Here is a 26305-nt window from a genome sequence, read left to right as displayed (position 1 = left end):
TGTAAGCCCCCACCTTACCCCAGACAAGGGAGGGAGGAAGCATTCCCATTGGACTGCTGAGCAGAGGGGTGGGGCATGTGGAGAGGGGGACCAGAGTAGCCCACTCCAGCACACGTGCCATAGGTTTGCCAACACAGCAATAGAGGGTTCTTGGAGAGACCAAACTCTGGAAAGTAAAATCAAAATAAGAAATTCTGGCTTTTGCTGAATGTTTCAAAGATATTGTCCTCTGACTTTCTACATGAACTGGGAGAACCTTAATGAATTGATGCAGAGTGAAATGAGCAGAACCAGAAGAATATTGTACGCAGAAAGTAAAACATTGTGGAAAAATCCAAGTAATGGACTTTGCTACTAGTAGCAATGCAACAAGCCAGGACACTCCTAAAGGGCTTATGTAAAAGAATGCTATGCACATTGAGAGAAAGAACTATGGGAGTAGAAATGCAAAAGCAAAACATATGATATTGCTTATCACGTGTATATATGGGTATGCAATCTGGGGTTTAGGCTTTTAAAAATCACTCTATAGCAAAAATGAATAATATGGAAATAGGTATTGAGTGATATCATTTGTACAACCCAGTGGAATTGCTTGTTGACACTGTGAGGGGAGAGAGAAGAGGGAAAGGGAAAAATGAATCATGGAAACATGGAAAAATATTTTAAAATTAAAAGCTATATTGTCCTCTGTTACATGTTCTCTAAATTATCATGTTATACCAAGAGAAAAGTACCATGTGTTTATCATTTATCACATATTGGTCAGTGCAACAACCTACCCCTTTAAGATATACCAAAAGAAAAGGCCATAGATTTTTGTAATCACTTCTGGAAGGAGGAAGGGAGGAAGGGAGAAAGGGAAGAAGGAAGGAAGGAAGGAAGGAAGGAAGGAAGGAAGGAAGGAAGGAAGGAAGGAAGGAAGGAAGGAAGGAAGGAAGGAAGGAAGGAAGGAAGGAACGAAGGAAGGAAGGAAGGAAAGGAGGGAGGGAGGGAGGGAGGGAGGGAGGGAGGGAGGGAGGGAGGAAGGAAGGAAGGAAGGAAGGAAGGAAGGAAGGAAGGAAGGAAGGAAGGAAGGAAGGAAGGAAGGAAGGAAGGAAGGAAGGAAGGAAGGAAGGAAGGAAGGAAGGAAGGAAGGAAGGAAGGAAGGAAGGAAGGAAGGAAGGAAGGAAGGAAGGAAGGGAGGGAGGGAGGGAGGAAGCTAGGAAGAAAGCAAGGAAGGAAGGAAGGAAGGAAGGGAGGGAGGGAGGAAAGAAGGAAGGGAGGGAGGGAGGGAGGAAGCTAGGAAGAAAGCAAGGAAGGAAGGAAGGAAGGAAGGAAGGGAGGGAGGGAGGGAGGGAGGGAGGAAGCTAGGAAGGAAGCAAGGAAGGAAGGAAGGGAAAAGTGGGAGAGGAAGGAAGGAAGGAGTTATTAAGCACTTAATTTTGCTAACTTTTCAAATATCTCATTTGATATTCAGAACAACCCAGGAAATAGTTATTATTATCCTCTTAATACAGATCAGGAAACTGAGGCAGGCAGGAATTAAGTACTTGCCCAGAATCACACATCAAAAAATTGCCTGAGGCCACTCCTGACCATCCAACTAGGACTTTAGTGCCATAATTAAATGCTTTTTTGCCTTTGCTTTTCTTTACATTTAAAAAATGTATTTATTTTTCAATCAATTTTAGTTCATTTTCATTTCCAAATTTTCTCTCTCCTTCCCCATCATTGAGAAAGCCAGAAAAATGAAAACCTTAATAAAATACTATAATTTTAGGGGAATCTTGAAAGTCCTAAAATAAATGGTTTGTTTCTGTAAATTTTGGACAGAGAGAGAAATGGGAGATGGTTGTTTACTTTGCTCCTCAGAATAGATTCACCTACATAAAACTAAAATGGAAACTTAGCATCATCATGGGCTTTAATCAGTGAATGCTGCATATGTAATATTAGAAATGCTTTACATTTGTACTGTTTTCCTCATCAAGCCATTGCAAGCACTTTGCTGATATTAGCTGGGGATACATTTCCGAACCTTTATTTCATAAGCAAAGAACCCAAAGCCCAGGGAGACTAAGTGATTTACACAAAGTCATTGACAAAGTAATCAGCTGCCTGGGGAAGAGCTTTTAAGAGTCCCAGCCTGCTTCCACCTATCCGCTTTCCTATTCTGCCTCATGCATATTGCAAATCACTTCTGCCATCAGTTCAATAACAACTACAGGGTATTACTATGAGGCCTAAAAAATAACAATAAAGCTAAAAGAGATCCCTTAGAAGTTACTTAAATTCTCCTTTGCTGTTAGTTCTCATAGTCATCATTTTTTACTTCACAATAATATTCTATTACATGCACATACCAACTCTTTTAGTAATTCTTCAACTGCTAGGCACTCACTCTGTTCCCATTTCTTTGCTACCAGGAAAGGATTGATATGAATTTTTAGCATAGTGCCTGCCACATAGTAGGTGCTTAATAAATATTTTTGGATGAATACTGGACTTTTGTTTCTATCTTTGACTACCCTGAGAGGGAGGGAGGGAGGGAAAAAAGGAAGGAGGGAGGGAGGGAGGGAGGGAGGGAGGGAAGGAAGGAAGGAAGGAAGGAAGGAAGGAAGGAAGGAAGGAAGGAAGGAAGGAAGGAAGGAAGGAAGGAAGGAAGGAAGGAAGGAAGGAAGGAAGGAAGGAAGGAAGGAAGGAAGGAAGGAAGGAAGGAAGGAAGGAAGGAAGGAAGGAAGGAAGGAAGGAAGGAAGGAAGGAAGGAAGGAATTGTGTTCTATTCTTTGTGATTTTGTTTGGAGTTTTCTTGGTACAGATACTGGAATGGTTTGACATTTTCTTCTCCAGTTCATTTTGTAGATGAAGAAACTGAGGCAAAATAGGGTTAAGTGACTTTCCCAAGGTCACAAAGCTAACAAGTATCTGAAGCTTGATTTGAATTTAAGTCTTCCTGACGCCCTGCCAGGTGCTCTATCCACTGTACCACCTAGCTACCCTATTAAAAAATTTGAAGCCTGTTTCTGTGTGGTCAGTTACAGTTTAAATTCTTTTGAAAAGTGCTTATCTGCTTCCTTTGCACTTCATCTACTTATTGTCCTCACCTTTGGACAGAATTATTCTCCATATCAATAGCAGGAAACCATTTCCACAACTCAATTGACTTTAAGAAATTCTTTTTCATTTCTTGGCTTTAATTTCCGCACAGCAAATTTTATATCCATGTCTTTTTCTTGGAAATAGAAAAATTCTGATCACTTTCTATGAAAACAACATTTTATTTACTTGGGAATGGCTGATAAGCTGCTTCTCAGCCTTCAGTGAAGAAATCTCACCTGTTGAAAACTGACATCTTCATTGCTCAGCTCACTTTGGAACCTGTATGTGTTATGGTTAATGTTTAATATTGAGCTAAATTCAGACATCCTGTAGGGCAGTTTAATGTTTAACATGAACAGAGAGCAAGTATACTATTACATTATTAAGCTTCAGATTTATCTATTTTTTTAAATCCTTCTTCCTAATAATTGGTCTTGAAAAAGATATTGCTCTTATTTCATGTATAGTTTTTCTTTGGTTTATACTAAATCTTGTACAACCGCTGTTGCTACTGTCCAGTGTTAATCACCCAGCAGGTCAAATTTGCTTGAATTCAAAGCACTGTCAATGACATATTTAACTTTTTAGTGGAGGAACATAAAGAGTATAATTTTTAATAAAAATCTTATGATTTAATAATCTTGTCATAATCTTGATTTAAAAAGTAGCAAATGGGAAAATCTATCCAAAGTGTTGTTTTACTAAGATATAAGAGTTTGAGCCAGAGGAGACCTTGGAGGCCAGCTAGTCCAACTTCTCCATCTTACAGAAAAAATCTTCAAGTTCAGAGTTACCAACAAACTGTGTACTGGGTGCTGGACAAATCTTAAGTGCTGGAAATACAAGTAAAAGCTGAAAGACAGCCCCAATCTCAAGAAACAGAAAGGAGAGCCTGAGCTGAGGTTCTATGTTGTTTGTTTTTAACCCTTACACTCCACACAATACTATGTATTAGTTCCAAGGCAGAAAGTAAGAACTAAGCAGTGAGGGTTAAGTGACTTGCCTAGGGTCACACAGCTGGGAAGGATCTCCTGTCTCTAGGCCTGAATCTCAATCCACTGAGCCACCCAAATGCCCCCTTACACTGAATTTTGAAAGAAACCAGGAATTTGAAGAGGAGGGAGCAGAGAAATGCTTTTATTTATTTAGAATGCATTCTAGATCTGGGGGACAGCCAGTGTCAAGATAAGGAATGAGTGTCACTAGTGAGGAAGAACAAGGTCATTTGAGCTGGACAGTAGAGTACATGAGGGACAGTAACATGGAGGAGTGAAGGAAAGGACAAATGGGAGCAGGTAGGACAAGACTTTAAATATAATGGAAGCCACTGGAATTTATGTGGAGGTGGGGCACAACATTTTAGGCGGGGTTCACTTTTGGTAATAATATAGAAAATGGATTAGAATAGAGAGAAACATGAGGAAAGGAGACCAATTAGAAATTTGTTCAGAGCAGCAAGACAGCCAGGTCTGGAGACAGGAGGACCTGGGTATAATATTTATAGGGGAAATGGGTGGGATATGAAGAACAGGGGATATGGAAAGTTTTGTAGCAGGGAATGGAGGAGTTGAAGGGAGAGAGGGAATATGGCTGTCAGTGAGGTTAAAGGAGAGAGTTGCCCCCTGCTGAGAGGCTATTTTGAAAAATGGGATTCCAGGGAAATGGGCCACTTATGAGAGCATAAGGGGATGTCTTTTCTATGGATTGATGCTGAAAATACCCCAGAGCAGGTAAGCACGAACTCTCCTGAGGGACAAGCCTCCCCCCAGACCAATGTCAACCAGCAGGGGTGCAATAAGGACAGTTTATAGTTGAATGGCTGTCCTGAGGTTCAACTCCCTCTATGTCCCCTGAAAAGATAGTCCTCTTATCTAACTGCAACATCCAATAAAGATAAATTTTAATAGCAAGTTGTATTGGGAGGGTATCAGGGAAGAGGGAAGAGGGATTCTCTAGATGATGTTTGAGTCTCTCTCAGCTTTTGAGCTGAGGCAAGGCCTCACAGGCTGGTGGAGGGTTTCTGCTATTCCTGTCTATGCTAATCTGTGCTAGCTTTCTTAATTTCAAAAGACTTAGCAGTAGACAGCGAGAAGAAGAAAAGTTCTGATCTTCAGAGCTGATTGGGCCTATCTCTTTGGGCTGATGCCCTAAAGACTGGCCTTACAGTCCAAACTGCTTCCCTTAAGTCCTTTTGTCCGATGAACATGATCACAGGGATTCAGGGAGAGCACACAGTTGGGAAAATCAGGAAAATAGAGGCACTTCTATCTAGAGACAGGGAGAGAGCCCTCCTACCAGTTCCAGGGCCAGGCAGGAAATGCTAGTCACAATACCAACTTCCACTTCCAGTTGCCCCTTCCCCCACCAACTATCAGTCTTGTCAATATCTTCTCTCTCTAATATTCCCACTGTTGTTTGTTCCAACTCAGTGGCAGAAAGTCCAGAACTTGCTTTAGTTTTCCCTTCCACATGGGTTCAAATCTGGTCTCAGATACTTCCTAGTTGTGTGACCCTGGGCAAGTCACTTAATCCCCATTGCCTAGTCCTTACAGCTCTTCTACCTTGGCACCATACACAGCACTGATTCTAAGGTGGAGGGTAAGGATTGTAATAAAAAGGAGTAGTCAGACAGGTAGGAAGAGAACCAATAGGTGATCCAGCATCCAGGTGGTGATCTGAGTGGATATTTGGTCATCAGAGTTGGATAATGGTATATATATAATAACTGTATTTAGAAATTATTCAGATTATTAAACATTTACTGTGCACTTCTATGTGAGCTATTAACAAAGACTACATCACAATTAGGCTCTCTAGATATATTTATTATATTAATAAAATATTAATTAATATAATATTAATTAACAGGTTATATAGCATTTAATAATATAACATGGAATATTTAACTATTTATTCTATTTAACATTTAATCTGATACAGTAACTTAATAGATATTTTAAAGTAATTTAATAGTATATAAAATTAAATTAATAATAAATGTAATTTAATATAATATAGTATATAGTTAATTTAATATAATAGTATATTTAACAATAATTTAATATAGTATATTTAATAATATAGTATAGTAAGATTATAACACAGTATATTTAATTTATATATGGCATGATATATTTAATATAATTGTAATTTAATAATTAATAGTATGTTTTATAATATAGTATATTTAAAAAGTAATATTTAATTACATATAATTAATATATAACTATATAATATGTTATCTAAATATATATTTATATACTATATACAAAGTACTATATTATATATTACTATATTATATAGTGTGAGTATATTAATATTTATATTATATGCAACATATTGATATTATTCATAGTTTTTTAGAATGGATAGCCCTACAAAATTATTCGGTGCGATAGACAGAGTAGGCCTGGAGTCAGGAAAACTTGAATTACAATCTGGCCTCGGATCCTTACTAGCTTTGTGAGCCTAAGCAAGTCATTTAACCTTTCTACACCTGTTTCTTCATCTTTTAAATGGGGACAATAATCGCACTGCCTCCCATGGTTGTCTTGAGGCTCAGATAAATGTTAATTTATCAAGAAGCTTAGCACAATTCCTGGCACACAGTAAGCCTGATATTGGTGTTAGCTATTGTAACTATTTACTTATCTTACCTACAATAACTAACCATGACACAGGCAAAGCACTTTGCTTCTCCTTGGGCCTTAGTTAAATGCCGTTATTGGAATTTATGACTTCAAAGCTGCATTCTAGCTCCCAAACTAGGCTTTCCTCCCATGACTCGTATCAGCCGGGAAGATGTGGCACTGTGTCTCTCGGCGGTACAGGGACAAGATGCTGGCGGTGGGGTGGGAGGATCTAGCTTTGAATCCTGTCCCTTAATACTTGGTGACCTCGAATGAGTCACAGCCTCCCCCAGCCTCAGTTTCTTCAAGTTGGACTAGATGGCCTCTGAGATTCCTTCTAGCTCTAAAGTAGGATTCTGCATCAAACTCTTCTTTGTCTTATTGGTGATGGTTCTTAGATAAGGCTCATTCAGTACCAAGACACAGTGAAATAACATTTGGAGCCATCACCAGCCCTGTAAAAATAACAGAAAAAGGCAAAGGGAGGTCATTGTTGGCCTCCAAAGCCTACTCCTACGAAGCCTCTTCTCTAAAGAAGAAATCAAGGGATTGCTTTTTTTAAATATGTTTTTCTTTTTCTTTTTTTTCATCAAACTGAGTGAATTAAAGGTTATGGAAGAAATTAGAGGCGAGTCTATTGGGTGGGTGGAAGAGAAGTCCAATGGGATCGGAATAAAGAAGGGAAACCTCTGGGCTGGGGAAGTTGGAATGATTCCGCCGACAACCCACATGGTATTTGTGTGCCAGCACCCTTTTGTGCCTGGTGCTGAGGCGGAGAGATCCGGTATGACTTGAGGAAGCTGTCCAGGCCTCCTTGCTGTTCCTCTGCATCTCCTTTTTCCTGAATATATCTATTTAAAGAATGTTCTCCCTCCCCCTCTCCTCTGTCTCCTAGCTTCCTTCCAGACTTGGTTCCAGTTCCCAGCCTGGTGCCTTTATTGATGTGTCACAAAACAGCTATAACTGTGTGTACATGTATATGGATGTATTGTACACACGTGTGCATAAATACACACGCATGTACAGATAGACAGCGTCTATCTGTACACACGGGGACACGATGAGGTTATTGGCAGATTTCCACTGTTCTGACTGACTAGCCAGAGTGAGGAATTTAATTTAAGGATATTCTGTAAGGTGATCCTCTCAAAATGTAACTATGGCATTCAAATTAAAAAGCTCATTTTAAAAAAATCACCTTCATTTACACTGTATAGATCTTGCCCATGCCTAGATGTCTGCATGTCATCTCCCCTATTAGAAAGTGAGCTCCTGGAAGGCAAGGACAGTTGTTGCTTGCCTTTACATTCTAAGTACTTAACGTAGTGCCCGGCACAAGTGGCGACAGTGGTTCAGTCATTTCAGTCACATCTGACTCATGACCCCATTGGGGGTTTTCCTAAGCAGTTTGCCATTTCCTTCTCTGACTCATTGTACAGATGAGGAAACTGAGGCTTACCCAGAGTCACACAGCTGGTGTCTGAGGCCAGATTTGAACTCAGGAAGAAGAATCTTTCTGCCTTCAGGATCGGTACTCTTATCTACTGCCCCATCTGGCACAGTAAACATTTCATAAAACTTTATCAACTTTCTCTTTAAAACCTGAGCTTCTGGGGGGAGAGGGGCAGCTGGGTAGCTCAGTGGATTGAGAGCCAGGCCTAGAGACAGGAGGTCTTAGGTTCAAATCTGAGCTCAGCCACTTCCTAGCTGTGTGACCCTGGGCAAGTCACTTGACCCCCATTGCCTAGCCCTTACCACCCTTCTGCCTTGGAGCCAATACACAGTACTGACTCCAAGACGGAAGGTAGGGGTTTAAAAAACAAACAAACAAACAAACAAACCTGAGCTTCTGCTTGTGTCCAGTTTTGAGGCAGAGAAAACTTGAAAGAAAGTAAGTTTAGTACTTTGACCTTCCCTCACTCTTCCACCCTTCTCCTCTGCCCAAAGACAGGCACATTCATTTCTTTCCTAGTATTCTTCCCTCTCCCAGGAAGCAGGACAGAAACGAGAGGATCGGAAACTCTGATTCTTCTTCCCCGCCGCTCTTCTCTGGACCGGGTTTATGGCTCTGTGGCTACACCAGGGGGAATAGGGGTAGTCTGTGAGAATCACTGTTTTCCAAGACATGCTCAGACTCCCATCAGCCAGGCGATGAGCGCAGTCTGGTCTTCAGGGGATCCATAAGCGCCTTTTCCTAGCTTGGGAGGACTTGCCAAACCTTGTGTTCCAATAAACGGCATACAGAGCCTTCATGACCCAGGTCAGTCTATACAATGCTGAGAGAAGAGTAGGTGCCTAGTGAAGGGACTTTCCCGTTTATTTCGTAAAATAGGCCCTGGATCTTAAACAAAACGTAAGCCAAGAAACCCATAGCCAAGTGACAATCATGCAAGCTCCTGCCCAATTAAAAGATGGCAGGTGGAGAATTGGGTGGACAAATTCTGGTGAGTATCAATCTTCATTAGTCACAATCAGTCTTTCGCTTAGGTGCACACCCAAGTACAGTCTCCAAAGACAGCTGGCATTATATGGAAAAACATGAAAGAAACTGAGTTTTGATAAGGGCGGATGGTGTTTCCAACTCAGTCTAGTGTGAGCTCGAAGGAATTCTGGAGTTTAGTCCCGTCGTTTTACATACAGAGAAACCGAGACTCACAAAGGTTAATCGACTTATCCAAGACTGATACAAAGTGAAGTGAGCAAAACTAGGATAACATTGTAGACAGTAAAAGTAATATTGTAAGAATGATCGGCTGTGGAAAACTTGGCTACCGCAATCAATACAATGATCAGAGATGATTCCCAAGGACCCATGATGGAAATAACTGATCAAATCTGAGAACAGATTAAAACATACTTTTTCACTCTGTTTCTCAATTTTTTTTTTTGCAACATGGTTAATATGGAAATGCTTTGCATGATTTCACATGGATAATTGACATCATATTGCTTGCCTTCTCAGTGGGTGGAAGAGGAAAGGGAGGGAGAGAATTTGGAACTCAGCATTTTAAAAAAAATGAGTGTTAAAAATAAATTAATTTAGGGGGCAGCTGAGTGGCTCAGTGGTTTGAGAGCCTGGCCTAGAGATGGGAGGTCCTAGGTTCAAATCTGGCCTCAGACACTTCCTAGCTGTGTGATCCTGGGCAAGTCACTTGACCCCCATTGCCTAGGCTTTACCACTCTTCTGCCTTGGAATCAATACACAGTATTAATTCCAAGACAGAAGGTAAGGGTTTAAATTTTAAAAAAAAATTAATTTAAAATTAAAAAATAAAGACCAGAAAGATGAGGGTTAAACCCCCTGCCTGTGTCTCCTTCCCTCCCCCCCCCCGCCAGCTTTCTTACATGTACTAAGTATTCAATAAATGTCTGTTGAATAAAAAAAAAAAATTGACTTACCCAGGGTTATATATTTTTTTCACTGTGTAACTAGAGTGGCAAGCATATCATAAATAATTCAAGTCAGCATGTACTTTAATCAAATCTAAGCAAAATTTTACTAGAACTACTTGAACTAGCGTCTTAGACATTCATTTCATTGACAATGAAGGTTTGACAAGAGTGGTGCTTTTTTTTTTTTTAAATGGATAGCCTCTGATCCATTTGTATATTGCTGGCCAAGAGAAGCAGATACCAAAAATTTATGAACTAAAATGGAAGTTGGTTCAAAAGTTGGAAGAATATCAAAGATAATATCTTTCAAAATTCTAGGAGGGTTCCATGTATATGTGTGTGTTTAAATAAGTAAGAAATTACCTAACCAACTATGGCATTTTCGACAGACATCACATTTTGTCTGTCAAACCTGGGTGCCAAATTCAAATCCTTTGTGGTTCATCTTAGCTGTTACAGGCCCCTGGAAATCAAAAGGAGTTTGTTCAAGGGTAATTCTTGCTCTTTGCCATTTCCCATCTCAAGCACTTTAATAATCTATGTCACTCAAGTCTGTTTTCTCTAGCAATTAAAATATGGCAATCTTCTTCCTGTGTTTCCTGCTCATTAGTCAGGATTCCCAGATGATTGCTAAATCAGAATCTTGGTCTGTTTCCACCCAGCAACCCAAGGAAGTTTCCATGAAACTAACACTTCATACTACTTGACAGCAATAAAATAAAAACAGACAATAAAAGGACCATAAACCAGAAAATGAGAATAGAAATGTCAAACATAATGAAGTAAGAAATGGAAGGTGTAATTAGGACTCCTGAGCACTATGTAGCCCTGCTCACACATTCCTTTATATATATATACCACCTGGAATTCCAAGCAGTTGAAGGCACATTAGTGCCCTTTTGCCTCTCCGAGTTTGCTCCTTAGGCCTGTTAGAAACAATCCCCAAATGTCTTCCTTTCATGCAAACTGCTCCAAAAACTGGAAAAACTCTCTTCCCAGTAGTGTCTGATTAAGATTTTCCATCTTTAAATAACAACCCAGTGTTTCTCCTTCAGTGTGGACTTTTGTTCATTCATAAGTCAGTGCGATGGGGGAGGCGAAGAGAGGGAGCATGAGAAAAAGGTAACGGAACTAGACGTCCTTACTAAAACATTAAAAGATAAAGCTACGGAATCCCCAAGGTCACAAGCATAGCATGTCTTTTTAAACTGTGAATTCTCCCTAAGAATATGCTTGTTAGTATATACGCGGGGAGTTACAGTTGCTGTGATTAAAAAGAAACAAGTACGGCTGGAAATCACAGGAGAGGAGGGAGAAGGGTGGGTGGTAATATCCAATAGGATTCCAAGTTGGAGAAGTTGTACAATGTCCAATAGGCACACATATCTCGTTAGCAAGGAATTGTTATTTTAAAATGAAATTAAAATACTATTTTCTCTTTTAAAAAAACTAAGATTGCTTAAAAATCACAGTTTCTGTTCTGAATAATTTTGTACTAGTATTGTATATGACAAAAAAGAATGAAATGTTCAAAACTGAAGTCTCATTGGGTTTTATTCACAATTATTTCAGATGTTTTAAAGAATATGTTGTCTAATAATTGATCATGACAGTGTTTTTGAAATAATTTATGACTTTAAACATATATAGTAGTATGTAAAAGAACCTGAAAAACTTCCCCTCTCAGGGGGCAGCGAGGTGGCTCAGTGGATTGAAAGCTAGTCCTAGAGAGGGGAGGTCCTGGGGTCCAATCTGAACTTCAGACAATTCCCAGCTGTGTGAACCTGGACAAGTCACTTAACCCCCACTGTCTAGTACTTAGTGCTTTTCTGCCTTGAAACCAATATACATTGACTCTTAAGATGGAAGGCATTTTAAAATAAAAAACTTCCACTATCTTACATAACGGAATAAAAGAACATGGATTCTATATTTTATTATCTGTGAAAGTATGCCTTGTGAGTTAGAAAGCAAGCTAAAATGCAAAACTATATTCGAGCCTCAAGGAGAAATTGAATTGTGATGTACTTGTTTGGAATTAGAGACTTCTTCCTTTATTATTCTCATTAACTAATGTTGGTGAACAATAAGTTATGTGTCAAAATATCATAGGCTTACATCTAAAAGGGCAAAACTGTAATGCTTGTTTAAATATACTAATATAAAAAAGTCCTGTAACCTAATTTTCATTACAGAACTTCAAACATAAACACAAATTCACCAACTAACTTATACTTTTCTCCCTATTAATGGGAATTGGTTTATTGTTTTAGTTGTCTCTTATATTAGAACTATATTTCACATAGGTTCCTTTTCCTATGGCTCATATTCAAAACTGCCTCTCCTACTAGTCCTACTATGTTAAAACACTAAAGTAGACATATTGCATTAATTAATGAATTGATTCAAATATTAACATAGTAGGTTAACATATTAACATACTCCAAGCACACCTGATTCATCACCATGCCATGCATCTTATTGTAGGCAAAATTGATATATTGAACTTCCAGACTTAACAAAACAGAAAATTATGCTTCACTTCAAAAACAATTATTTATTTTATAAAAAGACCTTCCCAAAATTCTTTGAAATGATAAACCACTTAATATCATAGGATTTAGAATTCTAAAGGACTTTAATGATCATCTAGGAGGAAACTGAGTCCCATACAGGGTTGGACAAGTGACTTGTCCAAAGTCACACATGTAAATGGCATGCTCAGGATTTGAATTCAGGTCTTCTGACTACAAATCCAGTGCCTTCTCTGTCTGCCAAGCTGGAAGGACTCCAAGCAAGATCCTAACAAGGTACAGATCTCTATCATCTGATGCTGTGAGTTCAGAAAAGCTTGTCACCAAACTGGCTCCAGGGGGATGATTTCTGGGGCCATGGTAACTCTGGAAGGACTCCGACTTAAGTTGCAGAAGGAGTGTGAAGAGAGAAAATATTCCCAATAACAAAATCACTTATCCTTGAGATATTGATGAATGAGTCACTAAACTAGGACTGGGACGCCAGAAGTAAGCAGCTGGTACATGAACCATCATCTCCACCTTGCCTAAACCTCAAATCCCAGTTTAGGTCATGGAGCCAAGAATACCAATATTATTGATTTATTTCTGAACCTTTACCTTCTTAGAAACGAGTATCTGTTCCAAGGCAGAAGGGAAAAGGCTAGGCAATTGGGGTCAAATGACTTGCCTAGGGTCACACACTGGTCACTCTTGGAACCCAGGACCTCCCATCTCTAGGTCTGGCTTTCTATCCACTGAGCCACTTGCTGTCCCTACCAATGCCGTTTATAAACACTGCTGTTTCTCATTCAGTGTGTCACCCCCATGCTGGGTTTTCTGACAAAGATACTTGAGCGGAGTGCTATTTCTTTCTTCAGCTCCTTTTACAGATGAGGAAACTGAGGCAGGGTTCAGTGACTTTAAGTGCAGGTCATTCCTGCGCCACTCCCTACCCCTCTTTCCCCCAGGAAGCAAGCAGAGGCAAGCTGGGAAGCTCCGAGAGTTCCCTTCAGTTTGTATAGGGTCAGACACGCTCCCTTGATTATTAGTATCAAACACCCCGGTGATTCACAAGCTGGAATGTTTAAGCTAAGGATGTCACCTCATTTAGAGCATGGAGATACGGCTTTATCTGGGAATTACATCATCTGCCTAATGTATAAAAACAGTAAAGGAATTTGGTGTGTTAAAAAAAAAACACCCCCTTCTGGGTGGCTACACCTCTTGCCAAAGACGGCTCCCAGCAGGTTCCTTAACCCGGCAGGTGACAGAGAAAATGCGGTTAGAACATTAGTCCTCCGACAGGTAGATACCGTGACTGCTTCGGCTTTGTACATTAACCCTTAAGGATGTCACTCCTGCGAATTATAGCACCTATCCTGGCGCCACCCAATTCCCAGAGGAAGGTCCGATTTGGTAGCAAAGCCCTGTCCGAAAATCTCTTGACTAAATTTGCCCTTGTTTCACGTCTGACCTGGGGGGCCAGGGCGGGGGAAGAACGGGAGTGAGGGGTTCAGCGAGCCCTCTTTCCTAACCTGAAACCTTCCTTCCAAAAGATGGCTGCTACGCTCCCCTCCTCCAATTAGGCAAGTTTAGAGCCTTTTAATATTAAGTCAGTCTAAGCGTGAATGGAGAGCCTGGCGAAGAGGGAGGGCTCGGTTATTATTATTCATTATAAGTATATTATTAATAATCGTAATAATAATATTATCATTATTATGGGACCTGGGCTTGAATCCCACTTTTGCCATTTACTTATGTGACCTCACCTCTCTAGGGTCAGTTTCCTCTTCTATTTAAATGAGGGAATTAGACTAAATGGCCTTTAAATTTCCTTCCAACGTCACACTTTTAGTCTCCTCAGTCAGCTGGTCCATTAGCATTTATTATGTGCCAGTCAATGTGTCAAGCAAATGGGATATAAAGGTACAAAAAAAAACCCGCTGTGCTGCCCTCAGAGGGCTCACACTCTAAAGGAAAGACAAGTGGAGCTTTTCCTTTGCCCATATCTACACAAAGGCATATGCTCTATAGTGGGGGGGGGCTAAGGCAAAATAGGGATCCGAGGCACGCTTTCTCTGGCAAGCTTCCCACCCCATCCCACCCACGTATACATGCCCCGTTCTCGGGGGTAGGAGTAGGAGTGTCCCATAGAAAAGAGGACACAGCGGATTCCAGTGGGCCACAGGTCTCCACCTCGGGTGACCAGCCAGGCTGATATCGTTCAAACCTTCCAGGTCTTTCTTTCCGGGTCCTCTCCTCCCCCCATTCCCTCTTCCAATGGACACCTATTTTCTGTTTCTCTCTCTGTCACACACACGCATACTCGTTTGGGAGCAGGAAAGGAGACCCACTCCCCAGCCATCCACACACGGACACGCACGCCCTCCGGGCCATCCACGCTTCCTGCCAGTCCTCCACCATCCAATAGCCTCGGGGCAGGGCAAGCAGAACAAGCCGCGACAGCCCCAGCCAGGGTCCCCGCCCTGTTCCCGGTTCCTTTGCCTGGGTAATGCAGAGGGCCCGGGGCTGGGCCTTTATATGCCTCCTGCAGCCCGCCCAGTGCGGCGGCTTTCTTTTGCACCTCCTTTCCTCCCGCAATAGCTGCAATAGCAACAGCAGCAGCAGCAGCAGCAGCAGCAGCTCCCGGGCACTGCCAAAAAAAAAAAAAAGAGCCGCAGCCCCGCACTTCTGCCAGCACCGCCCCCCATCCTAGCTCTCTCTCCCCTCCATTTCCCTCGCTTCTATCCTTCTCTCCGCTCCCCGTTCCTGTCTTGCCAGGTCAGCGCCAAGTGTGAGTCTGTATGCACTGGTGAGTTGCGCGTGTCTGCGTTTGAGTGCGCGCGCGCGCGCCCGCCACCGCTGCGCCCGCAGGAGCCCCAGCGGTGCGCGCGGGAGCGGGGCTCCGAACCTGGGTCTCCTCCCCTCCCCCAGGCCGCGGAACCCGGGTATTTCCCCCTACCCCCACCCTGCCGTCCCCTCCCCCCATCCGGGCCCCCCCACCCGGCTCCGGCGGCTGCGCTACAAGATGGCGGGATCGGTGGCCGAGAGAGAGGCGCTGGAGGTAAGTGTGGCAGGACGCTCGGGAGGGAAGGAGACGCGGCCCCCCTACCCCCAGCGCAGCCCCGGGCGCTAGCCGTGGGGCCCGAGCCGCCACTGGCTGGAAATGGAAGGGGGACTGTGTTTAATTTGCAACCCCTCCCTCCCTTGCCTCTTTTGGGGGAAGTCCCTGGATCCCGAATACCTGTTAGTCGGAGCCCAAGCTGCCTGCAGACCGCCCCCAGTAGCGCAGCCAGTATCAAGGGATCGAGGGGGTTTTGGGGGCCGTTGTTAGGAGGGGGTACCCGGGCCAGATCTGGTCTGGTAATGAATGATAAGGCGGAGACTAGAGTGGGGGAGATCGTTGCCTTCTCCCCGCCACCGCCATCCCGCTTCCCCTCCCACCGGCCAGGTGCTGGTTGAGAGCCGATGGGCGTTAGGGAGAGTGTGCGCGCACGTGCAGGGTGGGTTTCGCTCAGACTCCAGAGGCTTCCCCCGTTTTATATGGGTCTGGCGACGGGGCAGCCTGAGAGAAGTTGAGAGTTTTTGCTCCAGGTTGAGGCCAGCCACGTCCCCAGTCAGGGCAGGGTTTGCGGTTAGACCAGGGCCTCTCCGGCACCTCCTCAGGTGAAGGTTTCCCCGTGTCAAGTCGGAGAGAATTGGAGCCGGATCCGTGAAACCCTGAATTGGAGCTGGATCCAGGCTCGGGACCTTGAATGTCGGTTGTGTCTGTGGGACCTTGGCCATGAGCCTGGATCCGTGGGACCAGGCAACATTCAGAGCCTGCTTCAAGGGCATCCTTTTTAAACGCAGGAGAGAGAGAGAGAAGAGCTAAAATCCCCAAGTCTAGCGGCAGAGGGTATGCCCAGCCCAGATCCCAGTGCCCTGATTCTCCCTTCACCTCCCTCCAAATGCTTCTGAAAGCGAATCTCTGCTTCTATTTTTAGAAACTAGAAGATGGGCATTTAAACAACTCCTTGGGATCTCCTGTCCAAGCGGAAGTGTACTTTCCAAGACTGGTAAATAATTTCCTTTTGGGCTCCCTTTTTGTTTTTAAACCTGCTTCCTTCTTCCCATATTTCTGCATGGACCATGCCCTCCAGCCGTGAGGAGTGGGATCTTCCCCTAATGGGCCATCAACCTCCTGTAATCTTTTGCTTTTTCCAGATAGTACCATTCTGTGGGCATATTAAAGGTGGAATGAGGCCAGGCAAGAAGATCTTAGTGATGGGGATTGTAGACCTCAACCCTGAGAGGTAAGGCTTAATTACTCTCATAATCAGATCTCTTAGTTTTACTGCTCCCCCCTTTTGAAATTTTGCTAGGAAAATGGGGGAGGAGGTATGTTCAGAAATAAAGGTGATGGGGGCCAGTTAGATGACTCAGTGGGAAGAGATCCAGTCCTGAAGACAAGATCCCGCTTTCAAATTTGGCCTCAGATACTTTCTAGCAGTGTGACCCTGAGTAAGTCCATTAACCCCAGTTGTCTGGCCTTTACTCCTTTTCTGCCTTAGAACCAATATTTAGTTTTAATTTTATGCTAAAGGGGGGGAGGGAGGGAGGAGAGAAGAAGGAAATAAAATCATTAGAATTCCTGCCTTTATCAGGAAATATTGGTGGAGTGCCTAGCAGAGCAATAAAGCAATAAAGCTCTCCTCTCCCTTCCAACTTGTGTGATATGGTGCTTCTCTTGCTTCTGGATACATTTCCTGGCCAAGGAAATGCCAAGAAAGTACCATGTTCCCATGAAAAGAATTTGTGTGAATCCCATCCATCATTTCTGCAGACAGCTATTTTTATCAGGAATTATAAATATAGACACACATTTTCCCTTTGACCCATAGAGGGGGTTAGGATCTCTTCATGATTCTTTTATGTGTTATATGAAGCCTAGACATGACTTAAAGAACCCACCACCAACAAAATTCAGTGAAAGCTAAAACAGGGAAAGTTATTGATCCTTCCTTCTAGCTCTCAAGCTATGTCTGGTTACTGAGAACTTTAACCCTGTAAATTTTAACCCTGTTAGAGTAAGGAGTCAGCATATGAAAGAGTTCCTTTGAGGGATGGGGAGAGAGGGAGACACTCTCTTTACGGGAATAACGGCCATATGGGTAATTGAAAATCTGTATATTATCCAAAATCCTATTTTTAATCCCCCTTCCCTCCAGTAAAGTTTTCTTTTCCCCAGTTCTGCTGCCAGCTGACTTAGAAAACTTAACCTAAAAAGGATGTTGCATTATCCGATCCCATATTAAATGAGGTTGGTTGTGTTGGTCTTCTCAGTTTCAAGATCAGTTTGACATGCGGGGACTCTGAAGACCCTCCTGCCGACGTGGCCATTGAACTGAAAGCTGTATTTACAGATAAGCAACTGATCAGAAATTCTTGTATATCTGGAGAAAGAGGTGAAGAACAATCAGCAATTCCTTATTTTCCTTTCATCCCAGATCAGCCTTTTAGGGTGAGTCCAAAGGACAATATACAATGAAATGGCATGGGGGTGTGGTGTATGTAACTAGGTGGTTGGCCAAGAAGAAATATCTAAGCTGCTGAAGTTTCCTGCACATTCAGGAAATAGGTCATCTAAGAGTTATAAATATTTAAAACTTAAAATATTTAAATATTTAAACTTTTAAAAGGAGGGATAAGTGTTATACATTAATTCATGGGCTAATGCTTGCAATGATAGCCACTAATGCAGTTTGTGGAATAAATTCGATGGGCCCTATGAACCACAGAAATGAATGTAGAGAATACTAGGAAGAGATACTTTTGCTTAAGTGGACGCGCGCACACACACACACACATTCTCTCTCTCTCTCTTTCTCTCTCTCTCTCTCTCTTGTCTGTCTCTCTGTCTCTCTCCCTCTCTTATCTCTCTCTGTCTCTGTCTCTATTTCTCTCCCCTGCTCTCCCTCTCAGACTGCAATAGCCACATTCAATGATTTCTTGAATTATTCCTCAAGGATTAAATATTTCAGTCCTCAAATAATTTTTTAAACAAATTTTTTTTGTGTTGCCACTTTTCTTTTAAGAATTGTGATGACTATTTCCCTATTCTGAAGCTCCTGCCTCTCTTATAGTCCCTTGGGACTGGACAAGAGAGTGACTGGGTCATACAGCCCTTCCTCCTCCCAGTATTGTGGTTTAAAATACGGAAAGCGAGTGATAAAAAGTTTTGTGTGGCCTCTTGTTAACCTATGCCTCACAACTGACAGCTGCAGTTGAAGGCTCCATCTCACATGTACTTTAATTATTCTCATGGACTTCTTGGGGACAGCCAACTTGTGTGAGCATCGAGCTGACACAGTGAATCGATCCTGAAACCTAGAGTCGGGAAATCTTGAGTTCAAACCTCAACCCGGGCTTCAGCATTGATTGTGTGATCCTGGGCAAGTCTCTTAACCTGCTCCCTATCTCAGTTTCCTCATTCCTCATTCCAGTAAAACGGGAATAATATAGAATAGCTTCTTCCCAAGTTGTCATGAGGATGAAGAGAGATAATCTTTGCCACATGTTTTGCAAACCTTAAAATGCTATATATAAATGCTGGTTATTATTATTGTTGTTGTTGTTATCTTTTTCTGAGTAAAATGTTGCCCTTAATCTACTACTCCTCGTTCCTTATCTAGAAAATGCCATGCATGAGATTTACAAGGAAGTACCTCTTCCCATCTTAAAAATAGAGGCAAGACAGTATAGTGGACAGTATACTTGAAATGAAGAAAGCCTGGATTCAAATCCCAGTTTTTACACTTGGCAATGTAACCAGATGCAAATCAGTTAGCCTGGATTGGCCTCAGTTTCCTCATCTATAAAATGAAGATAATAGACACCTGTAATGCCCACTTCACAGGATTGTGTTATGAGCCTCAAGTGAGATGATGTGAGTTAAGAGTTTTGCAAACTTGAAACCATAGAAATGATAGTAGTTACTATTACAGATAAAGAAAGTGAGAGACTCGCCCAGAATTGTAAACTTGCATCAGTTGCAGAATTAGGAATTTTAGCCCCTTCATTTAATTTAAACTTGCCTTCTGTGGGTTTGTGGCCAGGAGGAGGGATCCTAGAATGTAGCCTCTGGATAGGAGTCACTAAGGCTTCTCAACAACATTTTAAAATATCTCAACAATAAATTGAACTGGGATTGGGGCCACCTTCTATGTTAACATCACCTCAATAATAATCTTAATTAGCTGTGACTAATGTCATGTGTGGAGTCTCTCCTTACATGGTGAATACCTATTGTCTTAATAAACACATACCAGGGGACCATTAATTACATGCTGTAGCAGATTACTTAAGGAATAGTTAAGAAAGAGGAGGAAGACTTAATGTTTGCAGCTTGGAAGCAGGATGTTTGTTTGGCGAGGCCCTGATGATAATATGTGTAAGGTGCTTTGCAAACCCTGACCTGCTATATGGATGCCAACTATTACTAATATAAGTTGGAACAGCAGGAACTGACATGTCACCTTCTGACCAAATAGAATCATTTCTCTTCAGGAGGAAGCTCCTAATGAAATTGGTGGCAGACATTTGGTGGGGAAGACAGTGGTGGCATCACAGTAACATATCATGCTCCTACTGGGGCATCATCATTTCCTGGGTGTCCGGAAATGAGAAGAATTTGAAGGCAGAAACGATTGTAATTCTGTAAAATGTGCTTACGAAGCGTGAACATCGCCTTGAGTTCATAGACATTACAAAATCATGCTGTAGGTAAAATTCATTGAAACGATGTACTCATTTCGCCATTTTGCTTTCCCCAGGTGGAAATTCTTTGTGAACACCCACGATTTAGAGTATTTGTGGATGGACACCAGCTTTTTGATTTTTACCATCGAATTGAAACACTGTCTGCAATTGACACAATAAAGATCAATGGAGACCTCCAGATCACTAAACTTGGCTGATCTTGGTGCCCAGACCATCACCCCTATTCCGAAATAGGAGCAGATGCCACCCTCGCTTGTCTGGAAGGTCAATCCTAGCAGGATATAGAGACTTAACAAAAACAAAACAAACAAAAACAAACAAAAAGACGAGCTTCCCAGTCTCTGTGTGCAGTTTAAATCCAAAATGAGGACTTGAACCGTGGTTTACCCTCACGAAGAAAACTTTTGGGTAACAGACACTGAGCCGTTGTTCCTGGAGCAAAGTAATACATTTACTGGGTTTTGTTCCTATCAAACTAGAATGGGTTTGGGGCTTAATTGGCAGCAGTGTATTCATCTTTCTTTTGCAGAAGTAGGTCTGCAAACAAAAAGTGCTAAAAAAATTATAATAATTTTAAACATGGTACACAGAAAAATTTTCATTTGTGCAACTATTGTTTCTGCACTGATGTAGATTCATGTAGCACAACCAATAATAATTTAGTCAGGGTATTTACATAGAATGTAGGTTGTTAAAAGTTTTTTGCACAGTATAATATTAATACAGTTTTTAAAGCTTTCTTGTAGTTTATTTATTTATACTCAGTGTATGTATTAGAAAAAATAAGCAATGTTATTGGGTACAGAGAACATCAAGTCAAAGTTTTGAATGTACAAATGACTTAGGTCCATGGGATAAAGTAAATATTATCATTCTTGAAACACATATACAATTCTGTTGGAATGATTAAGTTCTGGTGGTGTCCTTTACACCCCTAAAATTAAGCTCCTTTGGAGTTGTTGTTTTGAATGCTTTGTGAGGGGGGAGGGAGCTTTGCAATGATTTAAGTAAAATTATTTGCTATTGGTCATTACATGTAACTACATTTACTGATTTTGCTCCTTTCTGTGAGTCCACACAATATATAATAGGGCTTCCCTAAGGGTAAATTCCCACATTTTCTTAGAATTTATATTATGGCTCATTGTAAAATTGTTTGATTAATTGAAAATACTTATGAAACAATTGCAAAGACAATTTTAAAAAAATGTACTTTACGGGGACTTTTGGCATATTTTGAAGAGGATGTTTGTGATGTAACATAGCGAAGTAAGACTATCAAGAAAACTTGCTGGATTTTGAAATAAGATAATAATGTTTATGCTATACCAACAACAGCTGCTGAATTTCAGAGTTCAGAACACAGGTCTCTTTTCATGTGTCACTCTTAGCAATATCCCTAGGGGGTGCCTCCTCTGCTTTGGCTCACTGTTCCAAATGGACAGAATAGATTATTTTCTGTCTCTATTGATAGTGGGGTGGGGTGGGGGGGGACTAGGATCAAGGCTTTTATTTCAGAGGATTAACTCTCATATTGTCAAACTTTTGAGTGTGGACAGTTGTAGGTGCAAGAGAAATGAGATCCTGAATCCTGGCTGAGCTGATAAACTGTGAGGTTTCTCCAGGGAAAGGTAGAAGTACTGTGGCTCTGAACTTCAGGCTCCTTGCCTGTGCTGGTGACATGTATTAGAATTAATAAGGGTCTTGGGCAGGGAAGGGGGGAGCAGAGGATGGCTTGGGAAGAGAGACCGAGGACTTGACTCCCACCTCTGCTCTCTGTGTGGCCATGACTAAAGGTGTTGGGCCAAAAAGATGATCTCCACGGTCCCTTCCAGCTTCAAAACCTCTGGTCCTATGAGCAACGGGGGTTGGGGATGGGGTGTATTTATATATAGTTTGGATTTCATTAGTAGAATATCAAGTCTTGTTACCTTCTTGTTTGCTTTTTAGTTATTTTACACAACATGCAGATAAATGGAAATAACCAAGTTGTTTCCACATGTCAAGTGAACATAGACAGTGTTTCAGTACCAAAGTATAATCTTAAAAAAAAAAAAGGAAAGGGAACCAAAATCCCAAGTTTTGAGGATTCTTCCCCATTTCAGAAAGTGCCACAGTCCCAGTGTGTTGTCTGAGAAGATATGTCCTCTCTGAGCCACTCTGCTGTGAAGAGTTTTTGTACTAGTTTGGCACTGACAACCCACCTTATTCTGAAGGGAGTTTGTAGCAGAAAATGCTTGCCACCTATTTATAGCACCACTGGGCTCTGCTCATCATTAAATAATCACCTTTAGAAGGTAGCCCACCAGCGACATAATTCGGCAGAAAATAGAGGGCACTTGAGTGTAAACTCCTGGACTCAACGCAATTCTGCCTACTTATCACTGAACCAATTAACGGGTCTTTACACAGCTTAGCAGGAAAGGTACCTTGTTAACCCTTTGATCTCAACTCAGAGAGGACTTTGGGAACCCATAATAAGCCTTTCAGGAATGCATTTTAGCTGTGAAAGAGCTTGATTCACGTGCTACTAAATTGTAAGGTAAATAAAACTGCAGCTTTAATTGTTAGTTACGACTTGGAAATAATTTTCACCTCTCATTATCCCATGAGGTCTAAGGTGGGAAATGAAGATGAGACGGTACAGTTTAAAATTTCATAAGAAAATGTTATATAGGCAGTCATTGAATTCCAGAGCCCTCATTTCCCAAAATTTATTAAAATCATCCAGATACCAAAATTAGACTCTTGAAAGATAAAGTAAGCTTTATCAGAAATCTTTTAACCTTAGTGTCCTGGACCTCTTTTGCAGTCTAGAGAAGCCTACGGACCTCTTCTCAGAATAATGTTTTTTTTGGCATAATATAAAATACAGAGGATTAAAAGGAGACCAATGATATTGAAATACAGTTGTCTAAGTATTTTTAAAACAAGTTTACAAGCTCCTAAATTAAAAACTCTGCTTTAGACAATCTTGTTTCCTTCCCACAAAATCGAGTGCAAAAATGGAATTGACTTTTTGGGTCATCCAAGGAACTTAATGAATTTTGTTTGGGACGTGTTTCCTATGAAGCCAGCCTTCATGTACAACTCCTTATAAGGCTCCCTCATAAAAATGATGTAATAATTTTCATTTTATTAACCCCGCCCCCCAAAAAAGAGGGAAGGAGAAATGTTGCCTTGACAGAAAAGAGCCTTGACATTCTTACGCATTCATGTAGAGATAGTATTCCTATAAGAGATTTTCAAAGAAACACTTTCTTATTTTCTGCGTGGTGTAAAATGTTGCTAAATGTGTTCTTTTATGTCACTGCTAAAAATTATTTGCACTAAAATAAAAGAGCATTTTGTACAAAGTGGTTTTCCCATTTTCTAATTTACCTTAAATTGAGTACTGAGTATAGCGAACAATATTCCATACTCTTCTTTCTGAAACCTGATTTCCTAGCCAATTGATAGTGATTTATCTATTTAATGAGCTGGTCAAAGGCTAGGGTTTTAAGGGTGGAAAGCACTTTAAAGGGAGTTGGGGGTTGGGTTTTTTTCCTTTTTTTTCCTTTTAAATAAAGATCTCCATTACTCATGGAAATGGCTATCACTGACTAGGTACATTGAGGTAAAGAATGAAAAGGGGAATCTGGGGAAAGATATAAAAGAAATATTTTGTAGCACATTGTAGGTGTTAGAAAAATATTTGAGTGAATGAATATGTTCCTAGCTGTATCTGCCTACCTGTTAAGACTGTATTTCTTGAGTTCCTTAAATTGTTTGGAAATCAAGAAAGAAATCCATGGAGGGTCAAATATAGATAATAAATTTTGGCTTTTCGTTGCTTAGTGTCTGGTCAAATAACTTGTGGTAAATAGGACCTTGACAAATTTCAATCAAGTCAATAGTTATTAAGCACCAACTGTGTGTTGCACTTAGTAGGTACTTATGATTACTATGTATATAATAATATAGTGAACATATATATATATAAGTAGTATGTAATAAATTAAGGCACATGAAGTGTCCTGGGCCAGACTTATCTCAGACCTCTAATTTCTTTTGAAGAGGTCCAGAGTCATAGGAGCTAGTTTACTAATCCTGCTTGATAACTTTCTGAATGAGTCAGTGCCAGTTTTAAATGCAATTCAGATTCTTAATCTGGGAGAGAATCCTGAGAGAAAAGATGCTGGGTGTCAAACACAAATTTTTTCTCTCCAATTAGTAAATTTCCTCTAGTCAATACACCACTAAAACCTGACCATATTCACTTCACTTCTCTTCCTCCCCTAAATATGGTCATAGAATTGAATTGTAAAGTAGCATGGGGACCATGATACTCCCATGACTGATTTTTGCATGTCTACAAACATGATGTTTCACTGTCCATCAGGGACATTGTCACAATTGTTACTGTCTTCCTATCTGCCCCTTTAAAATATAGTACCAAAGAAAAAATCGTTGCTTTACGAATAAGAGTTTAATACAATTCATGAGGCTCAGGATGTTTTTGGAAGGAAATTTAGATTTTTCTTATACCAAAAGGTGAGGGCAGTGAGCCACACAATTTAGGGGGGGGGGGGAAGTAGTTGAGGGTGGGGGTGAGAAAGGGAGTGTCCTTTACATAGTTGGCAATCATTATAATTACTCTTGAAAAAAATAGAACTAGGTTGTGTTTCTAGCTACATGATGGATTTCCAGAGGGGACATGCTTATATATTGAGGTTTGGGACATTTGCTGAAGAGGGTTTAAAATGCCAGAGGAAATGAACGCATGGCATATTAGACCTAAATGTAAAACACAGCTTCCATAAGAAAAGTATAGCTGAGTTAACATGTGCTCCTTTGCATCCTATGTGTAAAAATACAGTTGCCTCAAGTGAGATGCATTCCTAAGTATTTTAATTTCTCAATGTTTTACTCCTAAAAAGATCTCCTTAAAAAAAAAAAAAGGTAGAGAACTCTCATTCAAAAGAAATTCTTTTCAATTAATTAAAATGGGTGTATCCATGATGCCCAACCCAAAGAGAAGGGGCGAAAATCCACAGACGCTCTCCCTTGCTTTGATACACCCTACGATCTCTTAGAAAAATATGGGATTATGTTAACAAACAACCAGGGAAAGGAGAGATCATTGTTGTTGGACATAGTGTATGTTATTCCCAAATAAGACTCTTTTGAGCTACAAGCCTTTGGCTTCTTGGATGGTGCAGGATATTTTGAACTGCATGTCACCCATAAGTAATAATGATGACAAGTGTTCTCCAATTAACAATCCCTGCATCTTTACGCTGTAGGGTCCATTGGACAATACCCTTTAGTGTACAATACACTATTCTGTGATGTTAAAATACAGCAGAGTTAACCCATTCTATGCCTAGGAGACAAAAAGAAATAGTTGGCTCATGAGGGTGGTAGAGTAGGAATCAGGAATGGGGAAGTCTGTTCCGCCAATCCCATGCCAGTCGCCATAGGGGCAGCTCATCCGACCTCTGCTTTGGTCTGCCTTCCCACCCAGAAAAAAGAGGTCATAGGATCCTGTGATACCTGTTTTTGACATGAGATGACAGGGTGTTAGATGAATATAAGATCATGTTTATTAAAGATGATAATCCAGGCCTAAAATAAATGTGAAACTAATTTCTGTACTTATCCTGTATGATTTTTGTTATGAAAACTATTAAAAGTGTGCTTCCTTGAGTCTGAATATTTTAAATTATTGTACCCTACTTTTAGGTTTGCAACCCAAAATGTTTGAAGCATTGCTAGTATTAGCGGTGTATTTAGATGCCTTTCAGAAATTTTTAAGAGAATATAATCAGTATGTTTTAATCTTTTGATGAGAAGGCATGGCCTTCTCCCAAAGCAATATTATTAAAATTCAGATTCAGCACAGGGGATTATTTTTTATTGTTATTTTTTAAATAAACTAAGGGC

General features: G+C 41.0%; 1 protein-coding gene across 1 annotated transcript; it reads left to right on the top strand.

Moving 5' to 3' along the window:
- Positions 1-7283: 7283 nt before the first annotated feature.
- LGALSL (galectin like) lies at positions 7284-26068 on the top strand. Its single transcript, XM_001374799.4, has 5 exons — positions 7284-15683; positions 16606-16677; positions 16826-16914; positions 17945-18122; positions 20434-26068. The coding sequence occupies exons 1-5, from the start codon at positions 15648-15650 to the stop codon at positions 20575-20577; spliced, it is 519 nt and encodes a 172-aa protein (XP_001374836.1). The 5' UTR covers positions 7284-15647; the 3' UTR covers positions 20578-26068.
- Positions 26069-26305: the final 237 nt, after the last annotated feature.

This window comes from Monodelphis domestica, chromosome 1 (genome assembly GCF_027887165.1).
Source record: "Monodelphis domestica isolate mMonDom1 chromosome 1, mMonDom1.pri, whole genome shotgun sequence".
Classification (NCBI taxonomy): domain Eukaryota; kingdom Metazoa; phylum Chordata; class Mammalia; order Didelphimorphia; family Didelphidae; genus Monodelphis; species Monodelphis domestica.
The sequence above is the reverse complement of the archived record's forward strand: the minus strand, read 5'-3'. Positions and strand labels throughout refer to the sequence as shown.

Coding starts and splice junctions, on each gene's coding strand:
- LGALSL (XM_001374799.4), top strand. CDS start 15,648: ATGGCGGGATCGGTGGCCGAGAGAGAGGCGCTGGAG. Junction 16,678..16,825: donor AAGTGTACTTTCCAAGACTG/GTAAATAATTTC, acceptor TGCTTTTTCCAG/ATAGTACCATTCTGTGGGCA. Junction 18,123..20,433: donor TCCCAGATCAGCCTTTTAGG/GTGAGTCCAAAG, acceptor TGCTTTCCCCAG/GTGGAAATTCTTTGTGAACA.